At 29.3% G+C, this 12,846-nt stretch overlaps 1 protein-coding gene across 4 annotated transcripts in view; it reads left to right on the top strand.

Annotated features, from left to right (window-relative positions):
* The first annotated feature begins 5,156 nt into the window (after positions 1-5,156).
* Positions 5,157-12,846, top strand: part of LOC100213876 (protein PAT1 homolog 1) — a 41,454-nt gene continuing 33,764 nt past the window's right edge. For 2 of the 4 annotated variants that reach the window (XM_065811998.1, XM_065812001.1), the window contains exons 1-7: positions 5,157-5,315; positions 5,440-5,500; positions 6,056-6,204; positions 6,278-6,436; positions 9,420-9,509; positions 9,635-9,755; positions 10,048-10,078. In XM_065811998.1, the coding sequence (XP_065668070.1) occupies positions 5,292-5,315; positions 5,440-5,500; positions 6,056-6,204; positions 6,278-6,436; positions 9,420-9,509; positions 9,635-9,755; positions 10,048-10,078 (635 nt within the window). In that variant the 5' untranslated portion in view covers positions 5,157-5,291. Of the gene's footprint in view, positions 5,316-5,439; positions 5,501-5,672; positions 5,790-6,055; positions 6,205-6,277; positions 6,437-9,419; positions 9,510-9,634; positions 9,756-10,047; positions 10,079-12,846 lie in introns of those variants that run through there. The other 2 variants (XM_065812000.1, XM_065811999.1) reach the window with 2 other exon arrangements.

A 12,846-nucleotide genomic window follows, 5' to 3' on the forward strand; every position in this document is an offset into this window, starting at 1 on the left:
ACATTACATGACAGACCTGAAGGAACAAAAATTATATTAAGGGGGGGGGGGGGGCAATACTACTGGGTAGGTCAAACAGTAGTAGGTCAATTTTTGTCAAAGGAACTTACGCCGAAAATGCGGATTACAAATTAGGTCTTTTCTATCCTTTTTTCTTTTATATCTTAATTTGTAATTGTTTGCTTTTTTTCTGAAAACTATCTTTAAAATTATTTATTTGAAAAATTATTGAGGAGGAGGGGGGGAGGGCAAATGCCCCTGCTGACACCCCGGTTGCTTCGGGCATGCATAAAAGTTTTAAAGACTGTTCATAACACTCTCAATTATTCAGTCTTCATCCATCAATTTCTTTCCATAACTCAGCAACTATTATTTATAAAAAACCTCTTAAAACCCTTTTACGTGTGAAACTAAGTTTTGTTTGTACTTTTACAAGTTTTCTGACCACTTACACGTAACACAATGCAATATTAAAAAATCAATAACCCTTTTTTAATTTAATAATGCGAGCTAGTTAAATGTTTCGTTTACAACTGGGACATGTTCTAACCAAATGTAACATAGGATTCGTTTTTAATTTACACTTGAGCGGTTTAATGAAATTTTGCTCATCGGTTACTTAGTGGACCATTAGTGGTAGCCGCTACAAATGGCTAGCCGATGACTTTCCGACAATTAAATCGTGGCTAGTCACTGACTAGCTACTTTTGGCGGCTGCCACTAAGTACCAATGTGCATAACTACAATGGATCGCTCAAAATGTCTATATATTTCCATTGAAACTCCGATATAGAATGTTTGTCGGGGACTGATGGATGGTCCTATTCGTGTTCATGCTTTATTTTCCACTAGAAATGACCGTGTTGTTACTGAAAAAAATATATTCATTATTTTTCTATGTCCTTAATACTTTCTTTTTGAAGAAACCATAAAACGACGGATAACAACAAAAAATAGTTCTTAAATTTGTTACACCAAAGTAACAAGCTAGCTAAAATTGTGATAAGTGCTTTGTAATGATATTATTTTAATCTTTGTACAAAGATTTTATACAAAGCTACATACACACTGTAGTTATACAAATAATATAATAAACCACATTTTATGGAAAAATGTTGTTGCCAAGGGCTTTGCTATATATAATGAGCTTGCTATATAAGATGAGCTTGTATGAAATTACAATTTTAAAAGGTTTTATGAAAAATTCATATAAGAAATAGAATCTAGGTTATATTTTGAATAGAATAAGCATTGTAACTATGCTTATTTTAAAACTAAGTTTTAAAATAAGTATTGTTTATGCTTATTTTAAAATTAAGTTTAAAAAAATTGATTATTGTCAGATCAGGTTATCCTGCTACTGGTAACATGTAACCCAGTACAATCTGCTTCATGCCCTGCTGCCTTCTAGGATAAGCCTTTTTAGGCAAAGGCTAGGAAATGCCAACTCCGATTTAAAACACCCCCTGCCTTGGGGCTCTTGGTTGAGTAAAGGCTAGAGATGGTGTCTCGATAAAAATACTCATCTTGGGCAGATGTTAAATGCACCCAGCTACTGTCTTGTAGAAGGCCTCCTAGGCAAAGACTTAAGGGGTAAACAGATTCTATCTGTTGACCAGCCTCGCACCCCTTCTTCATCTATTAGGCTGGCGCAGATGTATTTTTAATACATTGTTTCCAGTTTAGGATGTTGAATACTGGATCTTCTTGACTCAATGCATGGGTTTGCTTGTGTCACTGTTTTTATGACTAGGCAACTCATTCTATTATCTCCTTATGAGGGTACAGCTCTAAAACTCAGTTTTATGGTTCTGAGGCCGGCTGGTAGTCAGGTTTCCCGAACTCTGTGGTAGCTCTCAGAGAGGCTGATTCCATCAACAGCTGAAAAATATCAAAGTATTAACAGTGCCATGTTGCGCATGGATGGTGTCCCTGTTTGTACTTTTGGTGTGCATTGCGGAGGCCACATTTGGAGCCCTTTGTTACGGCTTAGGGTTTATTAGTAGTAATGAGGCAATTGCTTGGGCTATTAAACGGTGTTCTGAGTACTATCTATGCTTTGAGTCAAGTTCTTCAATCTAATTTAAAAATGAATAAAGTACCAAAAACTATAAAACACAAAAAACCATCATCATCACCAAGTTCTCTAAACCTATCATTCACTAATATTCGTGGTCTTCGAAGTAACTTTTCTTCTGTTGAGTCTTATCTCTTGCAAAGTTCACCAGACCTACTTGCTCTTTGTGAGACTAATTTGAGTTCGGCTGTCTCATCTTGTGATCTTAGTGTTGATGGTTATCTTCCTCTGATTCGTAAAGACTCCAATAGCCACATGCTTGGCCTGGGCATTTACATTCGTAAGAATTCACCTGTTTGTCGTGAAAATAGGTTTGAATCCACAGACTATTCTTTCATGTGCTTTCGTTTAGCACCACTTCACGCTATTGCCTTTCTCTTTGTTCTATATCGATCTCCTTCATCTCAAGACTGAACACTTTTTGATGTTATTTCTGATCATATTGACCAAGCCCTCTCTCTTTATCCATCAGCTAATATAGTTGTTGTCGGTGACTTTAATGCTCACCACTCTGAATGGCTTGGCTCTAGTGTCAGTGACTCTGCAGGCATTAAAGCCCACAACTTTTGCCTTTCTCAATCCCTAACTCAAATAGTCAACTTTCCAACTCGCTTTCCTGACAACCCTAATCATTTACCTTCTCTACTCGACTTATGTCTTGTTTCTGATCCTAGTCAGTGCTCAGTTTCTCCACATTCACCCTTAGGTGCTTCTGATCACAGTTTGATCTCTTTAAAACTAATATCTCATTCTTCTTCATCACCTGAATACCCCTACTATCGAACCTCTTACAACTACAGTAAAGCTGACTGGGATTCTTTCCGTGATTTTCTTCGTGATGGCCCTTGGGTAGAAATCTTTCAACTTCCTGTCGACAAATGTGCTTCTTATATAACTTCGTGGATTCAGGCTGGCATGGAATCTTTTATTCCCTCTCGACGATTCCAGGTCAAGCCTCACTCTCCTCCATGGTTTTCCTCACACTGTGCTGCTGCGATTGCCAATCGAAACCGTTACTTCCATATTTATCAGCAAAACAATTCTCCAGAAAACAGACGTCTTTTCATTACTGCTAGAAACAACTGTAAAAAGGTTTTGTCTAACGCCAAAACCCGCTATTCTCAGGTCATGAAATCTCGTATCTCATCTCAAAAATTAGGCTCTCGTGACTTCTGGAGAATCTTTAATAATATCAATAATAAGGGCAAATCTATAATTCCACCTCTCTTGTATGGTTCAGACTTTGTCACCTCACCTAAAGACAAAGCTGAACTGTTTGCTAAAAACTTTTCATCAATATCATCTCTTGATTCCACTAGTTGCGTTCTACCTGATATTGCCAACAAACAGGTTGATTCATTGCTTGACATTCATATCACTTCAGCATCTGTATCTAAAGTGATTTCCTGTCTAGACTCTTCTACAGCTTGTGGCCCAGACAACATACCTGTTATTGTCTTGCAGAAGTGTTCTCCAGAGCTGTCGTCTATACTCTCAAAACTATTCAACAAGTGCTTATCAGAGTCTTGTTTTCCAGCCTGCTGGAAAGCCGCATCTGTTATCCCTATCTTCAAAAATTCTGGGGAGCGATCTGATTCGTCTAACTACCGTCCCATAAGTCTTCTTCCTATCATAAGCAAGGTTTTTGAATCTTTAATTAACAAACACTTAATTTCTCATCTTGAATCTAATAACTTACTTTCTGACCATCAATATGGATTTCGATCTTCTCGTTCTACAGCTGATTTGCTAACAGTAATAACTGACAGGTTTTATCGTGCATTAGATGAAGGTGGAGAGGTTAAGGCCATTGCTCTTGACATTTCAAAAGCGTTTGATAAAGTTTGGCATGCTGGTCTTCTCCATAAGCTTTCTTCTTATGGTGTATCCGGCAACATCTTTAAGATCATTGAATCCTTCCTTTCCAATCGTAGCATAAAAGTTGTCCTCGATGGACAACACTCTTCTTCTTATTCTGTAACTTCAGGGGTTCCTCAAGGTTCTATCCTTGGCCCTATACTCTTTTTAATTTACATTAACGATCTTCCAGATATTCTCACATCTAAGGTGGCATTGTTTGCTGATGATACTACCATTTATTCTTGTCGTGATAAGAAACCAACACCCTCTGATTGCCTGGAGGGGGCATTTGAGCTTGAAAAGGATCTCACTTCTGCTACAGCATGGGGCTCACAGCGGCTGGTGAACTTTAATTCAGATAAAACTCAATTTTTTTCAGCCAATCGTTATCGCAATAATTTAGATCTTCCTATATTTATGAACGGTGATGTACTCGATGAGTCACCTACTCTTCATCTTCTAGGATTAACTCTTACTTCCAATCTTTCTTGGAAACCATATATCAAATCGGTTGCAAAATTAGCATCTGCTAAGGTTGCATCTCTTTATCGAGCTCGCCACTTTCTTACTCTGGATTCTATTCTCTACCTCTATAAATCTCAAATCCGGCCTTGTATGGAATACTGTTGCCATATCTGGGGCGGATCTTCTAATGATGCCCTTTCTCTTTTAGACAAGGTGCAAAAACGCATTGTAAACATAGTTGGACCTGCTCTTGCAGCCAACCTTCAACCATTATCACATCGTCGTAATGTTGCTTCTCTTTCTCTTTTCTACAAATTCTATAATGGGCACTGCTCTAAAGAGCTAGCGTCTCTTGTGCCATCTACTAAAATTCATTCTCGTGTTACTCGTCATTCAATTAAGTTTCATCCTTTTTCTGTGACTGTTCCTAAGTGCTCCAAAAACGCTTATTCGTCTAGTTTTTTTCCTCGAACATCAGCTCTTTGGAATTCGTTTCCTTCATCTTGCTTTCCTGATTCATATAATTTGCAATCTTTTAAATCGTCCGTCAATCGTTATCTTGCTCTACAATCTTCATCTTTTCTCTTACAGTAACTTCCAACTTTAATTAGTGGCTGCTTGCAGCCTTGTTGGAAGCGAAGATGTTTAAAAAAAAAAAAAAAAAAAAAAAAAATTTATTAGCATTATTTAACCCTCCGTTAAATCAATGTTTATGTGGTGCGAGTAAATGCGAGTTTATTTGCGCGTATGTAAACGTACGTAAACAAAAATGAATTAGGTAATTGTTTAAAAAAAGGCAAAATTTTGTTTTTACTTCGCAGCCTCTGTAAACACTGCCATAACTGTGCATTCAATTAATTCTTTTGAAACAATTTTTTGTTTCAATATAATGGATGATGACTTTTATTTTGAGGTAGACTCAAAGTAGTTATTTATTATTTTAATTGATGTCTTGGCTAATTATTATTTCACTTTAAAAAAATCTAGGTTAGCAACCTAACTAAAATCATCTTAAAGTAAGTAAATTTTTTTTGTAGGAGGACGCTGATTTGTTAAACGATGTAACTTTCGGATTGTGTGACATAGAATCCAATGATGGTATGTTTTATACGATGACTTTAACCAAGTTATTAATTTTTTTTTCAATATAAAAAAATTATTTTTTATCTCCAGGGAATATTATTTAAATACAAAAAAACAATAAAGAAACAAACAAAATCCCTAAGGACCTTTACTAATCGGATTTGGTTGTTTTTATTTTATTATTCAAAAATTTTAAATTTGTCTTTAAATAATTTATTTTTTATTAAATGTCTGTGTAATCATAGTGTGTGCTTTTCTTTTTTAAAAAACATGAATGATGTTTCATTAAGTTTTCTCCCAACAGGTTAGGGTTTTCATAATCACAATTTATTCACTTCTATGCATATATATATATATATATATATATATATATATATATATATATATATATATATATATATATATATATATATATATATATATATATATATATATATATATATATATATATATATATATATATATATATATATATATATATATATATAAAATTATCAACTTTATTAAAAAATAAGTAACAAAGTAAGTCCAAACTCTTAGTATAAATGTTGCTGTTGTTGCTTTGTATAGATTGGGAAACACAGCATGAAAGAGTTTCAAAATTTCTTGAAATTGAATATGAAAATGTCAAAAAGCAGTTACCATTGAAACTATCAACTAAAGAACATTTACTTAAAGGAGATGATTATGATGATGAAGAACAAAATAATGAGGAGGATGTAATAGTTTATTTTTTCAAATTTTTTGTAAAAACATTAAAAACTTTATAATATACTTTTTTTTGTTTTTTAGGTAATAATTGGCAATAGCATATCTCAGCTTGGTCTAGATGATGATAAAGAGTTTACAGTCAAAGCTTCTCATCGTTCAAAAAGTATTGAGTTTGCAGAGAGCCAAGAATCTTGGATGTCACCGCCTAGGTTAAAAAATCGGAACTCTCTAGATGAGCTGGTAAGTTTTATATTCCTTAAATATTTTTTCTTCATATTATAAACAATATCATATACTGACTATGACAGAAAGTTATTGGCCACTTTTGGTAATAAGTTGATTGTTTATGGTAATATTTGTTAATAAGTTGTAAAAACTAAATTTTTCCATTAAAAAGAACAATAAAACTTCAAGTCAACATTTAAATAAAGATTTTTAACAAATATATAAGGTAGAAAAATAAATAAAGTATAAAACATAAAGATACAAAAGCAAATATTTTTTTATATTAGGATTCTAACATATATTTAAAACATATAAAAAGTGCATAAATATACATCAATAAATTACTAATTGTAAAGACTTCTGTGTATGGTCACTTTTAATTTTTTGTGAAACTACAGTGGTTATCCTAAGGCTTTTGAGGTGAGTTTTATAGGTTAGATGTTGTGAAGATTCTTTTTTGTTGCTCATTGTCGCTTTTTTAAATAATATGTCTTCCATAAAGTTCTAGAAGAACTTTAATGTAATATAGATACAGCTTTTGCCCTAAAACTAAGTCTTGACTTTTTAAGGCACACAAAAGGCCTTTCTCAGTTCTCTTAACATTTTATTTGTTATTAAAGCTGCAAGTCAATATAATCTCACTTTCATGCTTTCAATTTAATTAAAAAATTGATACCAAAGTTATGCATCACTGGAAAGAGCTCGAATGCATACATATACATATTATATACATATTTAGAATTAAAAAATGATTAGAAAGATTAAAAAAGGCATTATTTAAATTTATTGATAGTTTAGGTAAATTGTTCCATGATTTTATAGTTTAGTATTTATAAATTTTTGATGGAAGATTAAATAAATCATGGTTTATGCATTTGTTTAATTTTCAATGATCTGTCAGTTATAGGCAACTTGACAAATACGTTATATATGGGTTACACTACAGCCCTTTCAAAACTTAATTTAGAATTAATAAACAAATTTTAATGGTTTTGCTATTATGTAAACATTTTTAGGTGTGTTTGTAAATTTGTTTTTATATGTCAGCTTTTTAAATAATTGATTAGAAATGATTTTATTAGTGTTCATTGAGGAATGTAATTATTTCACATTCAATTGTGTTTTTACAGTGATATTTGAAACTGTCATTGATTGTCACGTATATTAAATTTGCATATAGAAATACAAATAGAATTAATATAAATGTAATTATTGATTAAAAATTGTATTAATAATATAAAAACAAATATAAATAAAACTAGTTAGTCAAAGAATTATAGCAAACTACAAATTAGATAAGTAAAACAATGTATAAAGATAAGAAACATATTTCTCATTAAGGGGCTAGAAAGGGGTGCAGCACCCTTTTAGATATCAGAAATCACATTGTTATTAAAATATTACTTTAATTTATTTTTTAGTTTATTTTTTTTTAATTTTTTAGTTTAATTTATTTTTTAATTTAGTTTTTATAAGTGGTTTTACCATGGGTTAACTGTATCTATAGGGTTGTTTTTTTCAAAAGATGTTTTGTTCAAAAAATTTTATTTTGAAATTAAATAAAAAGTTTAAAAAAATTGAAAGTTTGATAAATTGAAAAATTCTTCAGAAAAATTATGAAGTTTACTAAGCTATCAGGTATAACTTTACTGTATCCCTAGCTGGGATGAGGATGTAAGACCTCTCTAAACCTAAAAAAAGTACTAAACATGTGTAAATTATAAAAAAAAAATAACAATAACTCAATAAAAAAATATGAAATAAGCAGAAATATGAAAAAGAAGAAATATAAAATAAACAGAAATATGAAATAGGCAGAAATATGAAATATGGAATAAGTAGAAATGCACAAAACTTTGCACAATAAAAGCTCTAATGGAATATTATTATAATATTTTTATGCAAATAACTAAAAGTATTAAAATAATAACACAAACAGCAGGAATGCTAATTTATCCTTTGAGCAATAGGGGTGTTCAAAAAAATAAGATTTTCAAAATGCAAATACACAAGAAGCCTAATTTGGGGCAAATATAAAAATAATGCGATTACAAAAAAAAAAAATCCAAAAGTATTGATGTTTATCTTGTGCTCAAGCAGCATAATACCCTGACAATTGCCCCAAATTGTTCCTAAATTATTTGGCTTTGAGCGCAAGGTAAATCTCAATATTTCGTAAAATTTTTTTTCTTATGTGATTATAATGGTCCAAATTTTTTATTTAGATTGTTGTGTATCTTGGTTTTTTCATAAGTTTTGTTTAAAATAAAAAAAAGATTTCACATAATTTATGCAAAAAAAATCCTTTTTTTTGTGTATTTGCGCATTTGCGCTGAAATATTTTTTAATGAAATTATTTTTTAATATGAACAATAATTATGAAAAGACTAGGATACACAACAATCTAAAAAAAAAAATTAAAACCATTATGATCACATTAGAAAATTTTTTTTTACAAAATATTGAGATTTACTTTGTGCTCAAAGCTAAATAATTTCGGAACAATTTGGGGCACTTTCTCAATAATGATCAAAAGTACTTTAGTTTTGTAATATAAACATTTGCATACACTTTATCTACCAAAGTTTAAATTAAATCATTTTTTTAATATAAACTCATTCAACTCAACTTTCTTAAATTTTGTTTTACAGGATAAATTGGCACTTAGCCTTTTAAATGTATTTATCCATATGCACTACAATTTTTTAAATTGGGCTTAATCTTGAAATAATAAATTCAATCACTTTTTAGTAATACATAACTCATTAATAAACCAATTAAAAATCTTCCTAAAACTTAACAAATAAATAATGTAGTGCAAAATAAAACTTAATAATGAATAATAATTAATAATGAAACAAATATCTAGTTATCTCAAAATGACTTATAGCTTCAATTTGTCATAGGTTTTTCATTAATTAGTAAAAAAGAATAGTGTTTTCTAGTAGAGTTATTTTTAAAGTATGCTTTTAATAGGTTCTTTGTATGTTGAGTATAGATTTCACCTGGAGAAGGAATATGGGCATCACCATCAAGAGAAGTTTTAGAAGGTGAACCTATTTTTCATGATATGCAAAGAAAAGAAGGAGTGAGTCTTTATAATTTAGATTTTAAATCTCATGATCATTTGAAACTAATTTCTATCATACTGTACTTACATAAATCATATCAATTCAAAAATGAAATGAAAACTGTATTAATAAAATGTTACAGGAAGACATTATAAAAAAATTGTTTGGTGGACACAATATTGTAACTGGCTGTCGAGGTGATCAAGCACCTATGACTAATGTTATTCATGCAAAAGATCTAGAAAATGAATTAAAATCATCAGGTAGTAATAGTTATTAACAGAAGTAGATATTTTTTGGTATGCTTCACACCCTTGATTTATATATTTTTTGGTTAGCTTTAGACCTGATATAGAAAGTAAAAAGTTTTGGTGTCAAAATCTTTCATTAAAAAGAAATGAAATTATCTCTAAAGTTATATAGAAAAGCATATTGAAGTTAAATTTACAAATATAAAAATATGCATAAAGTACATATATTAAAATATGCATAAATTTTATTTATTAGCTGTATTAATTTTAGTTAAAATTAACTTTTGAAATAAATTTCTTTTAGATAATCAAAATACACCATCTAATCATCCAAGGTACCTAATATTTTGAATATTGTGGGAAAATAATAATTTTGTTCCTGCAACTACTTTTTTTCTTTTTTTACCATATTTTTATTTTTACATATTATATATATATATGTAGTTATTTGACTTATTTAATTTAGTTATAATTTTAAATTTTTATTTATTAATATAAATAGCTGAACATCTTTATACTTGCTTATACAATTGCATGGTTTTAGGTTTTTAAAAATTAAATTGTATCAATTAAATTATATTAAAATTATTTACCAAGATATATGTTTAATAAATTATAAATATAATCAAGATTTTTGTGCTATTTTTATTTGTGCTATTACTTCTGCTATGTTAATAAAAACATAAGAAATATTTGCTTTTAAAATAAAACTGCAAGATATTTTCATTTTATTAAATAAAATTATAAATAATTAAAATAATGATCGTAAAATTTAACTTCTCTTACATAGAAAAGTATTTTGCATTTACATTGAAAGCATCTTTAGCTTGTTGTACCTAATCTAATATGTTCAACTTTTTGTACCCAAAATTAATTTGAAGCTCCAACAATTTGTGCCTTGATACTGAGCAAAGTAAAATCCCTTCCTCTCAATAACCAAAAATTTAGATTTTGAAAAATTTGTAAATAGTTTAATTAAAATAAAGAAGCACTTTTACAGTAGATATTATAAATAAATATTGATATATGTTTATATCTTTTATCAGTATTTTTATTGTTAATTGCTTATTAAAATAAAGTTATGCTATCAGACATAAAATTATTTTGGTGGATTTTTAAATAAATGCGCCTAATTTTTAGACCATTAGCAACAGTTCAAGAAATGCTTCTTTTGAAAGTTTTATAGCAGTATTGTTCATATTAGATTTAATTAAATCTAATATGAACAAAATCGCTTTAATTAAAATTTAATATATAATAGTTATTTTAATCAAGTATTAATAAGGTATATCTATATACGTTATAGTATATATATATATATATATATATATATATATATATATATATATATATATATATATATATATATATATATATATATATATATATATATATATATATATATATTATAATAATAAAATAACTACAATTAAATTTGAAACATAACTCAGAGTTTAACGCTTTCTATGATGATCATATGTTACAAACAGCCATAACAACAACAAAATTATATACAAAAATACAAAACTGTGTTAGCTTAGATGACCTTAAAGTTGCAGAAAACAAATTTGTTTTCATGGCAACATTTTGATATTAGTTCATTTTGTTTGTTCAATAGTTTTAAAGATGACATAATGATATGGTGTTTTTTGGTTAAACAAAGGTTACAACTTTCCTCCAGGTTTAAATGGTTCTGCCCTATCAATAATTTTCCACGTAAGAATAGGATTTAAAAATCCCTTTTTTTTTTATTTTCCAGATTATTTAGAAAGTTCTGTGGCTTTACTTTTGCATTCAAAGAGTTTTTATGATTGTACCGGCAATTTTTAAAGGTGTGCTTCGTTAAACCAATATAGTTGAAACCACTATCCTGCGATGTTTTTACATTGCAGACATAAATTATATTTTTACTAAACCACATACCTTGCAAAGGGCATTGTTAAGTTTGCCGGCAGTTACACGTTGGAACAATTGTGTTGTAAACATTAAATAATGCTTTTAAATAATGGTTGTTAGAATTGTAGGTGGTTGTTAGAATTGTAATGAAATAAAGTTGATGTGTAATGGGTGGTCATCTGGTTTTCTGTATGGCTGGAAAGTATTTTCTGACACGTTGAAGGTCACATCGAGAAAGTTTACAATTTTAAGTTGGTTTTTATTGTAAGTTTTAGATAAAAAATTTCCTTAAAAAGATGAACGATGTTTTCTTGATTCTCTCGGATTTTGGTCCATTATTCCCATTAAAACATCTAACTTTACAGAACTTTCTAAATATATCTGGGAAATGAAAAAAAAAAAGGGAATTTCAAATTCAAATCCTATTCTTACGTGGAAGATTATTGATAAGGTGGAACAATTTAAACCTGGAAGAAAGTTGTGTAACCTTTGTTTAATCAAAAAATACCATGTTATTACACCATCTTTGAAACTATTAAACAAACAAAATGAACTGATATCAAAATATCCCCATGAAAACAAGTTTGTTATCTGCAACTTTAAGGTCATCTAAGCTAACACTGTATTGTATTTTTGTATATAATTTTGTTGTTGTTATGGTTGTTTGAAACATCTGATGATTGCATAAAGCGTGAAATTCAGAGTTATGTTTCAAATTTAATTGTAGTTATTTTATTATTATTCTAATATATATATATATATATATATATATATATATATATATATATATATATATATATATATATATATATATATATATAAATAGAACCCTTAGATGTTGTCCGAAAGTTTTTTCCATATTTTGTTGACAAAAAGTAAAAATTAAAATGCAAGACCGGAATTTTTTTTTTTTAATAATGATAGACTGCCTGCCCCAACCAAACCCTCAGTCGATGTAGCAGCACTCCCTTGCGGGTTAGGCTATTTGTCAGTCGATTTAGCAGCACTCCCTTGCGAGTCAGGCTATTTGTCAGTCGATGTAGCAGCACTCCCTTGCGAGTCAGGCTATAAGATAGTCGATGTAGCAACACTCCGTGCATGATTTACAGTAAAAAAAATAAAAATAAAAACATTTTATTAAAAAAAATAAAAATAAAAACATTTTATTAAAAAAAATAAAAATAAAAACATTGTTTATATTGTTAAA

The sequence above is a fragment of the Hydra vulgaris genome, chromosome 12 (assembly GCF_038396675.1).
Source record: "Hydra vulgaris chromosome 12, alternate assembly HydraT2T_AEP".
Classification (NCBI taxonomy): Eukaryota; Metazoa; Cnidaria; class Hydrozoa; order Anthoathecata; family Hydridae; genus Hydra; species Hydra vulgaris.